Below are 16,049 nucleotides of genomic sequence, written 5' to 3' on the forward strand. Positions count from 1 at the left end.
GGTTGTTTAAACCAATGAACATTAAGCTGTGTCGTCAGTAAGTCGTTTCCCATCATGCTTTTGATCAGCGCAGTCGGTGGAGAGCAACTGCGCGCGACTTCAGAATCCGACACGTCTGCCTTGCGGTCGCGAGAGCTTTTTGACATACGTCAGCATGACATCAGAGCAAGGCGGACTGCACTCGGACACATGCATCTCGCGCTGATCACCGGTGATCGATTCTGCGCAGATTTTGCTCATCTCAAACAAGCCTATTGTGCACAATCTGTCACGCCCACTGGAGCCTTGTCAATAGAGCACGCCTGCGCTGAACACCTCTGAAGTAAACTAACCCTGGAACAGATTCTGCTCCGGAGCAGGTTATGTTCAGAGAGTAAGTTGCTATGGCTACTTACATACCCTGAAAGTTAACTTTTTTTAGCTCTTGGGATGAATACGTTAGTCTTAATGTTATGAATAAGCTGGTGTGTTCCAAAACAGTGACGAAATTCACATTTAGGAGATATAAGCATTCAAAACGTAAAGTCTCTCACTTCCACTAAAATGGATCACGTATTTTTTATGACGTCACCACGGACTTCAGCTGCTCATCACATCTTCTGTCCAATCAATTGCTCTCTAGAATCTGAAGCGTCCCGCCCCCTCTGCTATAAATACCACCTGGCCAAAGCGACTGTGGCTGTACCTGACTGTACGTTGGGTAGTAAACGTGTCAGCTGCTCATGCTCATCAGTTCCATCAGTTAACTGTCGGAGTTTACTGGAGTATATACTCCGGGATATTGTTTATTTCGAGTCGGAGTGACTGTCAGGCACGTCCAAAAGCGAGTAACTTTAGAAAACTGGATCAGCGCTTACTCTGTTTTGAACGATTCACTTTGATTTGGTGAACTGGTACGACCGGTTCACAAAAAAAGAACATCACTACCGTTGTCACGTCACTGAGCAATATGGGTTGGAGATGTGTGTTAGGTTGTTCAAACGCTCAAGTTTTATTCCAATTTCAGAATGAAATGGCTAGAATTTATTCACACCTCTAACGTTACTATTGAATCCAACGTATCAGCGCTCGGATTCATTTCCATGGTGCTGTCAAGTACGACTTGCTGTCTGTGATGTAAACTAAACGCTATTGACTATTTGAAAAGGGGGAGAACCCTTTCAATATGTCCCGCCTTAGCTTCCTGTTTCAGTGGAAATTACGTCAACGCATCATACAAAGCTGAGAGTTTCAAGGCACTTTAGTGAGCCTTTAAACATACCCAGGCATGTCACATAACCTGCTTTCTGGAATGCCCCAGCACACAACATCTAAAACAATATACACTATTATAATAATATACAATTAAATAAGCATGGAATACCATTATGGCCATTTACACACCCTGAAAGTTACCTCAGTTTTTGGAACCAAAGGTTGAGGTTAAAAATAAATAAATAATGAATTTAATTTAATTAATTTTGAGATTATACAGGTTTACATTAAGCAGGTAGGTGCTAAGCTTGGTAAGTTTTAACAATATGTATACCAGAAGTTTCTTACAGATGCTCATTTTGCACTGTAGGTACATAAGGTACATACATTCCTTGGTATATTATAACAAAGTAAAGTAAATATTATTGTGTCAGGCAGGACAGATATATGAGAGCAACATTACGACTTCATTAGCAATGATAACAGGACCTGGGTGAATATTTTCACGTAGATAGTGACAGGACGTCATCTGCCAGACATCGAAGTAGATTACTCCATCAATATCTCGGAACATCTCCTGCATCACTGTATTCAGCTGCATTGCATACCAATCACTCTGAAAAATATCCTGTAACAACACAGATCAGTAACAGACAATACCATAAGCATTAATATTAACTTGGTTTAGACAAACTACATTGTTTGCATTTTCTACCAGAAACAGTGCTGAGTATGTCACTTAAATATTTGTCTGTCACCTGTTATAACTGACATTAAACATTGACCTTGTAGTTCTATCTAACGGGGAAAACAAGGAATAGTTAATTTAAAAAAATGATTAATTAATCTATATTTCCTCATGTTTTATGCTGAGCTCTATATTAGTCTCTTTTATTGAACAAAAAAAGTTACTTATAGCAGAATGTCCAGTGAATGGTGACCATTTTTTCATGGGAAAAATAGTTACATTTCAGTCTGTTTCTCTCACAGTGAGAGGAGTCATATGGATTACTTTGCTTATACTCTGGTATCCATCCACTTTCATAGTAAAAAAATAAAATTAGAATAACATTCTGCAAAACCATGGAAGACAATCATACAGGTTTGTAATGACAGGATATGACTGAAACACCTTTAAGGGATGGAATGGAATTTTGCAGGGGTAATGGAAAGTTGGATTGGATAATGAAGTGTAACCTCAGCACATGCATATTTGTGTTTCTAGACTTTAAATATAAAGACAGCAGGACAAATGTACCATATTACAAATACAAGACAGAAAAATGATTGAAAATGGAGTAGGATTGGAAAATGAGCAATTGTACCTTTAATCCTGCAGTGTTTCCAGACTTGATGATGACGGTAGTCTCTGGTGCACGACTCAACAATGCAACAACAGACTGACGGATTTTGGCCACTTCATGCACGTAAAATGTTATTGGGTGAAAAACCAAGTGGGCAAATATTGTAAAGACAACAACTGCATGAGGTCCACCAGCTATTTCATCAATATCATTGCTGATATAATGCAAGTCAGTAATGAGCATTTTAGTAAATCGCAAAGGAACACCGTGTGGCCTCCAGTGAACAATGATATTTTTTTTCAATTCTACAGCCATCAGGGGTCCACCGGTACGAGGAGTGTGGAGGTCCATTCTTTTTATGTCTAAATAAGATAAGTAAAACTTACATTAGACTCATTGCTTTATTTATTTCTTAAACAACTTTGCAAAGCTGCTTTTTATTGTACACAGCAGCCCCCTAGAAATATGGAAATATGACACTTAAGGAATAGTACACTTAAAATTTTTAATTCTGTCATCATTTACACACCCATATTGAATGTTTGAATGTTGATGAGTAAATGATGACAGAATTTTCATTATGTGGTGAACTATCCAAGATGCACTGACTCATTTGCATGTCTGATTGTCATTGCATTAGATGCAAACAAATTATTTTTGAATGTTTGCAATTACATGTTGCAATGAGGAAAAAAAATATAGTGTAATGTTTAAGTGTGACCTGTTTAAGTCTTTACAAACAATTGTCACTTGGTTTAATATTTTGGTGTAATGGCAAGACATTTATGCATTTGTTGATGAAGTATCCAAATAATAGTGGGGCTTCTGTATACTTCAGTTATATTACTTTTATGACATCAAGTCTTAAATAACATGAGAACATTTTTAAATAATCCCCGCCCCCCTCCCATCAATGCCATTTATAAACAACTTGCCTGGCACTTTTCTTTCTAAATACTCAAACCACTGCCTTGTAGTGGAGTCTCCCATCAAGTAGACGATCTTGTTTTTAAGACAATTTCCCATTTGTGAAGAACTGAACTTTTGGGTGTTGCACACAAAAGAATTCCAGACATCTTTCAGATAAAACCCTGCAGGAACTGGTGTTGTCATGCCAGATCTGCATCTCTCCATTGTGCCTAAAGCAAAGAAACATTTACCTGAAGAGACTGTGCCGTAATTATGCAAATTCTTAATTCTCTTGCAACTAACAACATTTGATTTTAGATTATACCAGTCCTGATATATGAACACACCAATGCCTGTAGTGTTGGGAAGGACATTTATGATTTGTGTGTCTCCAGTAATAGCAACATTTGAAAATTTCCTGTGGAGAGAAAAAACAAAACAAAAAAACATCTTCCACAGTTTTTCTAGTTTTAAAATTCCTCTGTAATTCATTTTGAATCCTTTCCCACTTACTTTGTGAAAATTTGCTTCTCAAAAGGATTTAATGGGTTTTCCAAACCTCCGTAAGAGTGATGAACCAGTTTGTCACAAGAAAGTTTCTTTGGTCTCTCACATTGCCACACCGTCCCTGTTTTTATATCCTTATACTCACAGCAGCAGTCGCCTTTACTCCAACTTCCATCTGCACCCCACTTAAGATTGCATTGTACTACTTCACTGATCCTGGTTTTATTGGGTCCTGGCCCTTCAAAGTAGCCATTATAGTGGCTGCGTGGGAATGAGGACTCCCTGTATTTTTTAAGAATCTGCACAACCTCACTGGAGTGCTCTAGACGTACATAAACTTGTGCCTGACCTTCCCAGGGCAGAAGAAGAGCAACAGAGTAAGTCCCATTACAGTGATCCACAACCTCCCCGTACACACTCGCCTTCAAGAAGAATAGAGAAGGTTAAGTGTAATGCAGAAAACTAATGTCTGTTAGTAAGTCCAATTTTAAAGCATATAAAACTTTAATTTATAAAATGTTGTAAATCAACCATTAACAGGCAAATGAAACTCAGCAAATGAAACTCAGTGTCTTAATTTTTATAAAAAGAAATATTATTTAAAACAACAATATAAAACAAACGCACCTTTAGCTTTGAATTGAATAGCTTTGCTTGGAAAAAATCTCCTCCATATCTTTTCAGGTTCTTGTTGTGGTCTCTGGCTGTGATGGTAACAGAGATCTTTTCTCCCACTTTGTAACTCTCCTTGAGTCCCACAATAGAGAATGTTGAGTGGACTGGGCTTGTGCTCTGATCCAGCTGAGTGATTTCTTGATCTGGACCTGGCCAGTCCAGAGCCTTCTGTAGCCGTTTCCACTCCTCTTCACTGATTCCCATGTCATGAGCGGATATTGTAGATGAAGAATTATTATTTCGAGGAACTGGTTTAGGTCTGGGGGGCTGAAATGGTCTTATTTGGATCCCACCATTCAATCCCCATAGAGCCTGGGAGAGGACCAGAATATCAATCAGACCAAAGTCAGTTTTTTGTTCTATATATAAATTATTTATTTATTGTAGATGAAAATAATTTCTGGATAATACTATAAAAGTTATGTGGATCTCATTTGCGGTTGGTGAAATCCTGCACAAAGTGTGAATGGGTTAGGTCCTACTATGTAGCGCTAGCAACGCCCCATGATGGCCTTCAAAAGCAAAGAATTGTCTTTACTCAAGTCAAAAAGGAATATCAAAGGGACCTTAGTTCTCATCAAGATGGCTGTATGTTCGACATTTGATCTGCTTCTCCACTACTAAAATAATTATGAGAATACTTAAAACTGAAGTTTGTCTTTTTTTCTTCTTAAAATACTTTAAATCCTAGATAAAACTATAAGTAACCTTGAACACTATGAACACTATGGTCTGTGGTGCTACACTGAAAAAATATGTTTAGTCAGTTCAACTTAGAAAATGTACTTCATGTGTTAACATCTACAATAACTGGTTCTCTTACGAGAGGTTCTCTCGTATTGCGTAAGTTGATTACGCTACGGGTAAAGTCATCTTTTCCCGAGATATGAAGCCAAAAAATTATCCTTAATTTTTGTATTTATTGTCAACGCAGTGCAGCAGCTAGCAGACCTAGAGCGGCTGTCTAGCGCGCTCATTGGCTGCCGTGCGGCAACTGCAGCAGCCAACCACTGAGCCCCGTGTGACGTCGCGCCCTCACGCGTCCACTGCGAAGAGCTTTCAATGTCGACCCTGCGGGCTCGACTTGAAGTGTTCGACGCCGAAGTTGTCACCCCGCCCGTCCCTGCCGGACCGCGCAGAAAGAAGCGCCGCTCCCAGAGACCGCCGGAGTTTGAGGCGGCATTCAAGAGCTCGCCGGAACCCTGCCCTTGAGCCTGTCTCTCTCCTTCTCCGCCCCCCCTTCCGGACGCACAGCTGCCGGCTTCGGCCTTCACTGCCGCCGCCTCAGGGGATGAAGCGGAAGGAGATGTCGCCGGTGACAGCTGTTCTATCCTGGCCTCAGACAGCGAGGATTGGTCCGGTTCGCACCATTCTGCCTCTCCGTCTGTCTAGGAGTCTGGCCGGACACGCTCCGGTGTGGATGCGGAACTAATGCGCCTCCTTTCAAAGGCCGTTGACCAGCTTGGCCTCGAGTGGTCGCCGCCTAAGGAGCTCCTTACAGCTAACAGACTCGACAGCTGTTTCCTTCATCACCGCCGCCAAGCATCCGCATCGAGATCTGCACCCTTCCTGCCGGAGCTCCACACGGAGCTTTCAAAATCGTGGAACGCACCATTCTCCGCGAGACTCCACTCTCACGCACCCTCGGCGCTCTCACAGGTTGACACGCATCCTCGGCGCTTCTCACAGAGAAGGGATACAACGCTATCCCCCCAGTGGAGGAGGCGGTAGCAGCGCACCTTTGCCCGCCCTCTTCCAGATGGCACTCAAAGGCTGCCCTGCCGTCCAAAGCTTGCAGGACCACATCAGCTCTTTTTCTCAGACCTCAGCCGCGCTTTTTCTGCCGCCGGACAGGACACCACCTGATCTCGATAGAGAGTGGTGGGAACCTTGGGCACATATCCAGGCCGGGGTCTCAGGTCGGGATCACGTGAGAGCAGAAAAATTCCTGCAGGTCCCCTACCCTCTTAATGGAGGCCAATGCAACCAGGAGCGCTGTCTTAATTTACAGTAACTTAAGCTCCACTGATTGCAGAGGCTCAAAGGGAACACTCTACAGGGCAGTTAAACCACTAAGAGGTCCCAAGAGGAAACAAGAGTAGGGCGAGGAGGATTCAGTCTCCTCGCTTCTCTCAGGAACCTGATGACCAGGTCTCTGCTTTCCCACGGACTTACCCTCGACTGCGTTGTGATGTGTGGTGATAGCGGCAACATACATTTTCAGGGTGGAGGGAGTCAGCCTTTGTTCCAACCCTTCATGCAGAAAGGAAAGCACGAAACTGATCGAATATTTTCTGGGGTTTTCTCAGCGAGAAGGGCACCAGGTGACGAAGAGGTTCCACTTCAACGCATAGGCATGTCTCGTGGACGATACTCTAGCGGAAGTGATGGTAGCCACCACCGCTGGTGGTAGGGTACTCAAACCTGCCGCGTCCCGTCCAGGAGCCACACGTGGAGGTTCCAAAGATCGGGACGGGGGTGCCATAGGGTGCCCCGTCTCTGAGAAAGGAGGTCCTTCCACAGAGGAATTGGCCAGGGAGGTGCTGTCGCGAGGAGTACAAGTTTGGAGAACCAGGTTCGTTGTGCCAATGAGGGGCAACCAAAATGACCTGCTCCTCATCCTCCCTGATTTGCACAGGGTCTGTGCAAGAAGGCTCACTGGGGGAAACGCATACTTGCGGAGGCCCCGCGGCCAGCTGTGTGCCAGTGCGTCTGTGCCGAGCATGCCCTCAGTCAGGGAGTAAAACAGGTCGTAATGGGATGAGTCGTGGGAATTTGGATCTCCTCCAAACGTTATGAAAGTGGAAAAACAACAACATCTCACAACTAAATTAGGTGTCAGAATAGAACTTTATTAAAACATAACTATTATATAACATAACATAATTATTTACAATTATAGCTCTTTTAGAATTATAAAATACAGACATTTGTGTCAGTGCCTGTGTAGCTGCTCGGTTCCTCTGGAAAAATGCTGGATGTTGCCACTCCATTCTCTGTTGTGACAAACTTCAGCATGACCCTGCATTAAATTAATAATGCAGAACATATTAGTCATTCAACAACACTCATGACAAAGTTTTAGTATACTGGGTTAGTTAGGTACTCTGAATTCTGAATTTTAAACTACAACCAACAATTGAATTTAACTTTGCACTGCCTAATCTAAAGTGACAAAAACTGAGTTTAAAGGGATAGTTCACCCAAAATTGAAAATTATCCCATGATTTACTCACCCTCAAGTCATCCTAGGTGTCTATGACATTCTTCTTTCAGACGAATACAATCGGAGTTATATAAAAAATGTCCTGGCTCTTCCAAGCTTTATAATGGAAGTGAATGGTTGTTTCTGTTTTGAAGTCCATAAAAGTGCATCTATCCATCATAAAAGTGCTCCACACGGCTCCGGGGGTTAATAAAGGCCCCCTCAAGCAAAGCAGTGAGTTTGTGTAAGAAAAATATTCACATTTAAAACTTTATAAAGTAAAATAACTAGCATCCGGCCAAACGCACATAGGATTTGACTTAAGTCTAAAGCGCAACTTATGCGAGTAATGCGACGAACTGCTGATATTTACGCCATGATGCACTACACTACTTCTGATGTCACAAGTTGCGTAAGTTGCCCTTTAGACGTAAGTAGACTGCGTATATTCATTTGGGCGGAAGCTAGAATTTTACTTTGTAACATGTTAAATATGAATATTTGTCTTACACAATTGTTTCGCTTCAGAAGGCCTTTAATAACCCCCCAGAGCTGTGTTGGAGGACTCTTATGATGGATAGATACACTTTGATGGACTTCAAAACAGAAACAACCATTTACTGCCATATAAAGCTTGGAAGAGCCAGGGCACTTTTTAATATAACTCTGATTGTATTCGTCTGAAAGAAGAATGTCTTATACACCTAGGATGAACTGAGGGTGAGTAAATCATGGTATAATTTTCATTTTTTGGGTGAATCCCTTTAAGTGTCAGTATAAATCTAAGACATCTGCCATTTTTTAAGAATCACTGAGTTCACCTTTAATTAAACAGATACTTATAAAAACAAGAGCAGTGAGTGTTTATTAAAACAACAGTTGATTATAAACCAATATAAAACATATGTCCTATGGCTGTTGTTGTCTGATTGATTTTACAGCCTTGGGCATTCAGAAATCACAGAAAGTAAGATTATGCAGTTTTGTTGCCGCAAATAATCATTTACAAAGAAGAAAACACTGTAGGCATATTGACACGTAAAGCCATACACCACGGATGCACTGTATAGCATGTGATCTGAATGTCAATGACAAATATGACAAAAATGACAAATATCTTTACCATAGTTCAAAATGCAATGCAGCGCACAGTGTTATTGAATTGAAATATGGCATAAATTTGATATACATTTTTGGTACTTTTATCAAATCATGTAGATGTGTTGTTGATGGTTAAATTATTAATGCTGTTAAACATGTTAAATTAATCACATTAACTTAAAAAAATAAAATAGAAAATAAAATGTCACAGGTTGGTAAACATACCTTTCATTTTCGCTTCTCGGCACCAGATTGCTGTTGTGTCCTCCTGTGCATAGCTGTCCATCAACTATCATTTGCAACCAGGTGCAAACACAAGGTGTAGGTGTGGATGCAGGAATGGCATGTGCTTACGGCGTTCACAAAATGCCTTTTTTTTGTTTTTATATTGTTATTAGTTTAAATGATTGGTTGCACTTTGTTATCCGTTTTACAGTGTAATTATACTGAACATTTAAGTATTAAATTATTTAATTATTTAAAAATAATTAAATAATGAACTACATGTACTTACTAAAGGGTTTGGGTTAAGATTAGGGTTAGGTTTAGGGTTAGTTGAATGTAATTATGTATAATTTATTACTATTGTAACTATATGTAATGTGTAACAAGGACAGTGTAAAATAAAATATTACCAATTATAGTTACGCTGAAAGGTAGGGTAGGCAATTTCGGAGAGGCTAGCAATAGCAAGCTAGCTTTGAAAGCACAAGATCCCACCCTCACTTCTGAGCTTCTACAAAGCCACGCCTCCTTCAAAACATATGAACACACAGCAGAGTTTTCAAAGTGTACGAGACGAGAGACGGTGTTAAATTACCTCATGTCTCAAAGCACATAACATTGCAATAATAGTGAACACCAACAACTTACAGAGCTCTAGTTATACCAACTGACTGCAGCAGATTAATTTCCGGGCGTTGATAGTGTTGACATAGAATATGTTGAAGTCATTTCTATGGAAATAATAATATTTTGAGTTTATTTTGTAAAACCTGAGAAAACCTGTTGATTGGAATGTAAACAATTGACCAGTGATCTAGTATAATGTAATTTGATTGGCTGATAGATTTAGTATGACAGAAATAGAATACTGCGAAACAACCAGAAGCCAATGGCCTTTGGAGCAACACAGTCTTTTGACCTACACAGAACTGCAGTTAATTTGTAAGAAAAGTAAATATCCTAAGTTTTTATATTTTATGTATTTAAATTCATAAGTAAACAGTCAAACGAAGAACTTTGGATTCAAGTCTTTTATTTACTGAAGTTTTGTGTTGAATGCAAAAGAACTTTGAAGTCCTAAGCAAGTGAGTCAGCTTGCTGCACTCACATCAAAGTCAAAAGACTGCTCAACATTGTCATAATATCGAGCAAATTCAGAAGATTCCTCGACGAAGCCGAAAGATGAGCCGCGTGAGAAGACCGCTAAAGAAGAAGCCAGTCACTCTTGAGGACTTTGAGCTAATCGACTGGGCGTAGCTGAGGAAACCTGCTACCGGCTGCTTACAAAGACAATAGACCAAGACAGCCGAAAACTACGTCGCAGCTCAAGAATACAGAAAGAAAGCCAGAGGTAGCGTACCTAAACTGTGAGTCGTCGGCTGAATGAAGCTTTCCCTGGAAAAGGTCTGATATTCTCTTGACTCTATTAGCCTCCTGACGATGCTAACACTAGTGGCTGTGCACTTGTAATGACAAATCAAGGATGTTAAAGCAGGCTAAACGCAGGTTTAAAACCTGCCCCATTGAAGTCAACAGGGTGCAAATTTTAAAAAGAGGATAACACGGTGTAGGCAACACCGATTTTTGTCGTTGTTCTCTGTACTGACAGCACTCCAAATTTACAAAAAATTTTTAAATGTTCAAATTGCCTGGAGTTCTCCTTTAAAGATGAAACATTGCTAAGGTTTGAACGATTCTTAAGACAGTATGAACAGATTAATGAAGAGTTGTGTGAGTTAATAGATGAAGATGATAAGAAAGCGGTTCAAGATGCTTGAACAATATTCAGAATTTAAGCGGTTTATAGAAGACAAAAACAAATGGATTGCAGATGTCTTAAAAGATGAGGAAGATGATATTAGGCCACATGTATATAAAGCTAACTCTGTGGTAAGCCACACTTCCAGTACTAATTCTGCAATGCTGAGAATTAAAGCTGAACGTGAAGCGCTGTTGGCAAGAGCTGCAGCAATGAAAAATAGAGAAGCAATAGAGTAGGAAGAAATTCCCTTGAGAATTAGAAAAGAGCAATTGGAGATTGAAACTGAGCTTGCTGCTTCAGATGCCAAATTAAAGGTGTATGAAGAATTTGAGGATGCTCATGAATTTAACTATGATTTATTAGAGCCACCTTCAGGACCCAGATTTGAACGTCTGATGTGTAGACAAGAAAAACACAATGTAGACGATTATGTGCGCCATGGTAAGCCATCCCTTACATTCAATCCAAAGCCAGCCACTCAAGTTGGTGCTTCAGATAGAAGAAAGTCATCGTCAAGGTTTGATGCTGTCAGCAGCACGCCGCATCTTAATCATCATGATCGCACTGATTCTTCTACAGATAGCCTGCACGGAGTGCTACAGCATCAAAACAAAGTCACTGAGATGCTCATTAAACAACAGAGTTTGTCTCAACTGCCTCAAAGAGGCATCCACGTTTACAGGAGATCCTCTGACTTACAGATCTTTCATAAGGGCTATCGACAGTAAAACAGACAGTCATCAAGACCGGCTGTACTACCTCGAACAGTTCACGAGTGGAGAGCCACTTGATCTAATTTGGAGCTGTGAGCACATGAGACCCGACAGAGCTTACAAAGAAGCCAGAGAACTGCTTGATCGTCACTATGGAGATGAAATGACCATCGCTACAGCTTATATCAAGAAGGCTATGGAATGGCCTCAGATAAGGCCAGAAGACAGAAAAGGAAATTGAATGCTTTTGTTTTGTTCTTGGTTGGATGTTATAACACAGTGAATGATGTGGACTACATGGACGAAATGAACAATCCTACCAACATGTCCATTTTATCCAAGCTTCCATTCAAACTGAAAGAAAGATGGAGAAGTTTTGCTTATGACATTCAAGAAAGAACAAGAAAAAGAGCCAGGTTTCCTCATTTGTGTACCGCCAAGCAAAGGTTGCCAATGACCCGCTGTTTGGAGATATCCTGGACTCCACTTCAAGTAATCAGAACTACTCAAAAAAGCAACCAAGCGTCAGAAAAAGTGAGTCTAAAAGAAGCAGCTTTGCTGTGAATGTGTCTGCTACCAAAATAATGTCAGTAAAAGCCAACCTGAGAAGAAACCTTTTGCAGTCAAGTCAGCAAGTGTCTTTCAAAGTCCCTATCTTTACTGCCAGAAGTACCATGCACTGAATGTGTGCAACAAGATTCGAGAACAGCCTCTGAAAGAAAGAATTCAGTTCTTGAAAACTAACGGCCTTTGTTTTTATGTGTGTCTGACCGCAAGTCATTTGTCCAAGGACTGTAAAAAAAGGGCCTCTTGTTCAGATTGTTCACTCAAGCACCCAGCTATCTTGCACGTTGTTAAGGAAGATGCTTCATCAAAGAACAACGGTGCAGATGACAGCTCACAAAGCACAAGTGAAGTCACAAGTGCTCTCGTGTCTGCAGGGTGCAGAAGAGGTAACCATACTGGGGCCGGGAACAGTGAGTGTATTCTTCCCATCATACCTGTGCAGATAAAACACAAGAAAGACACAAAGATAATCAAGACCTATGCTTTCCTGGATCAAGGAAGTACAGTGACTTTCTGCACTGAAGACTTGGCGAAGAAGTTGAATATGCGAGGCAAAAAGACAGAGTTCCTGCTTCACACTATAGCGCAAGAACAGAAAGTGAATAGCTATGAACTTACCGATCTGGAGGTGTGTGGCTTAGAGGAGCAAGATTACATTCAGCTGTTCAACATTCAACATTATACCTGCAAAAAAGGCCAACATCCCACAGAAGAAAGATTTGGAGAAGTGGTCTTACCTGAGTCGAGTCCATCTTCCAAAACTTGAAGCAGAAGTTGGTCTTTTCATCAGTGTCAATGCGTACAAAGCCATGGAGCCATGGGAGATCATTAATAGCCAGAACGACGGACCATACCTTGTGAAGACAGTTCTTGGTTGGGTCGTCAATAGGCCAATCAGCAGATGCCAAGAGAAGGAATAAGATGATGGCAAAAGACAAAGTTTCCTTGTCAACCGTATTTCTGTGATAAGCGTTGAAGACATGCTGATGAAGCACTACAATGCAGATTTTCCAGAAAGAAGATGTGACGACAGACGAGAACAGTCTCAACATGACAAGCAGTTCATGCATACGGTGACAACATCAGCCCAGCTCATGGATGGTCACTTCCGCATCAAGTTGCCTTTGAAGGATGACAAGGTGAAGATGCCATGCAACCATGGTATTGCTGAACAGAGGCTTAACACTTTGAAGAGGAAGTTCAGTAGAAATGCAGACTTCTTTCAAGAGTACAAGGCTTTTATGGACAACATACTGGAGAAAGGCTACGCAGTAAGGATTCCAGAAGAACAGTTGATTCGCAGTGATGGAAGAACTATGGTTCATTCCACACCATAGGGGGTACAATCCATATAAGAGGAAACTCTGAGTCGTCTTTGACTGTGCGGCAACTTACCAAGGTGTGTTGCTAAATGACCAGTTGTTGCAAGGGCCTGACCTAACTAACACCCTCATTGGAGTGTTGCTGAGATTCAGACTGGAGCCTGTCGCCATGATGGCAGATATCGAGTCCATATTTTACCAGGTGTGGATTCCAGACACGGACACAGATATGCTACGCTTTCTCTGGTGGCCAGGCAGTAATCTGAATGTGAAAGCAGAGGAGTACAGAATATGTGCATCTGTTTGGTGCTACATCATCCCCTAGTTGTGCGTCATATGCACTGAGAAGAACAGCGGAAGATGCAGCCTCAAAGAGTACCCGGTAGCCACAGAAGACAAAGCCGTTGCTCTTGTGAGGGAGCTGATAACATTGTGCACCAGTGGTGGTTTCCATTTGACCAAGTGCAGGAACCCTGCTGGGCTCCATTCCTGACCACAAACGAGCGGCTGAAGTCAAAGATCTCGTTTTGGAGCATGATGAGTTACCAGTGGAACAGGCATTAGGTGGCGATCCATGCAATCCTGTGAAACGCCCACATCAGCTGGATAACACACACCGTGAGTTCACTTTCAGACTCATGTACTTTACGACGCTGTGAGGAATAAAACTATCTTGATAATAATCTTGGAAAATTTACCTCAGAAGTGCTGGAAGTTTCATTCAGCAACAGATTCATCTGAGGAATAGGTCAGATCTATGCTTTGTTCTAATCGCAAGTGTCTGTACACGCATAAAGATTGTTTTATGAATCGCGTTTCTGTGCGTGAATGAATGAACGCACAGATGCGCGCTGTTGTGTAGCTACTACATCTGGCACAAATACTGTTTCAAAATGAATCGCGTTTCCGTGTGTGAATGAATGAACAGCTTTTAGCAAACTCTATTGCTATACTGAGATGAGTAAAAATCGACTACAAAAATCGGATAGATTATAAAGTTTTTACTGTAAAATACTGCCACATCAAATAAGCTTATAATGTTGCCAATTTCTGCTCATGTGTTAAATATATATATATGTTTTGTCAAAAATAATCAACTAAGATGTTATAGTGTTTGATCCAATGTAGGCTATATTCAAACTAATGAATCCTTAACTTTGAAATACGTATGATAAAATGTATTTTTACAAAGAAAGATTACACTGGAAATATTGTTACAATTTTAATTGTTGTAATTGTATAACCGTTTTAATAAAATAGCTCAAATATATACAAGGTTAGATGTAAACAAAAACTTAAAAGGTCAATATAAACCTTCTCTTTAAATAATTTTTATTGTGTTTTATTAGTGACACATTTGGGTAGAGAATATATTCCAAAATTTTCTGAAAATATAGTATGAGAATTAACCGCACAATTACTAGAAATTGTTTACCTTGGATATTATACAATTTGCAAGCACAATTTGTGAAAAAACAACAACAACTGTGTTTCCAACTGTGAACCAATTATATATATATATATGTGTATGTAAGTATGTATGTATGTATGTATATATATATATATATATATATATATATATATATATATATATATAATATATATTATATTGTCCTTGCATTCTTTCCTGTGGCTCAGTGACACACCTGAATGAAAGGCTCATTATGGGTGTGAACTTCTCAGGTGTCAAGTCAAGTCAAGTCAACTTTATTTATATAGCGCTTTTCACAATACAGATTGTATCAAAGCAGCTTCACAGTATTAAATAAAATAGTACATCAGTGTTTGTTTCTAGTGTAAAACGTCCACGTTTGGTAATGCTGATCAGTAGTATTGTTGATTGATTAATTAAATTAAGTATCCCCAACTGAGCAAGCCAAAGGCAACAGTGGCAAGGAACCGAAAAACTCCATCAGGTGACCTAATGTAGAAAAAAAAACCTTGGGAGAACCCAGGCTCAGTCGGGGGCCAGTTCTCCTCTGGCGTTTATGAACTAGAGGTCGGATTTAACTGTAAGATTAAAAATATTATATGAATGCCTGGCTGAAGAGATGCGTCTTTAATTTAGTTTTAAACTGGGAGAGTGAGTCTGAGCAACGAACAGTATCAGGAAGGCTATTCCAGAGTTTTGGAGCTAAATGTGAAAATGATCTCCCTCCTTTGGTTGATCTGGATATCCTAGGTATGACCAAAAGCCTTGAATTTAGTGATCTTAAAGAGCGCGATGGATTATAGGGCGATAGAAGATCCGTTAAATAAACTGGAGCTAAGCCGTTTAGGGCTTTATAAGTCAGTAGCAATACCTTGTAATTAATACGGAACTTTATAGGTAACCAATGCAGTGATGATAAAATTGGTGTTATATGGTCAAATTTTCTTGATCTAGTAAGAACTCTAGCGGCGGCATTTTGGACTAACTGTAGCTTGTTTATTGAGGATGCAGGACAACCAGCTAATAAACCAGCTAAAGGTGTGAACCACTCAATATTCATGATGGTGTTGGATCGTTTACGCCCATCCGCATATTGCCTTTCCAAACTAAAAGTGTTTCACAAAATTTAAATC

General features: G+C 40.4%; 1 protein-coding gene across 1 annotated transcript in view; it reads right to left on the reverse strand.

The window, feature by feature from the left end:
* Nucleotides 1–1,624: 1,624 nt before the first annotated feature.
* The window catches only part of LOC307153993 (NXPE family member 3-like), a gene marked incomplete at both ends in the record, with an annotated part of 29,394 nt that continues 14,969 nt past the window's right edge, over nucleotides 1,625–16,049 (reverse strand). The window contains 6 exons of the mRNA XM_079863862.1: nucleotides 1,625–1,822; nucleotides 2,520–2,860; nucleotides 3,434–3,637; nucleotides 3,755–3,825; nucleotides 3,921–4,336; nucleotides 4,542–4,901. Of these exons, the coding sequence (XP_079719988.1) occupies nucleotides 1,625–1,822; nucleotides 2,520–2,860; nucleotides 3,434–3,637; nucleotides 3,755–3,825; nucleotides 3,921–4,336; nucleotides 4,542–4,901 (1,590 nt within the window). The remainder of the gene's footprint in view (nucleotides 1,823–2,519; nucleotides 2,861–3,433; nucleotides 3,638–3,754; nucleotides 3,826–3,920; nucleotides 4,337–4,541; nucleotides 4,902–16,049) is intronic.

Source organism: Squalius cephalus, assembly GCF_949319135.1.
Source record: "Squalius cephalus genome assembly, chromosome: 25".
Taxonomy (NCBI): domain Eukaryota; kingdom Metazoa; phylum Chordata; class Actinopteri; order Cypriniformes; family Leuciscidae; genus Squalius; species Squalius cephalus.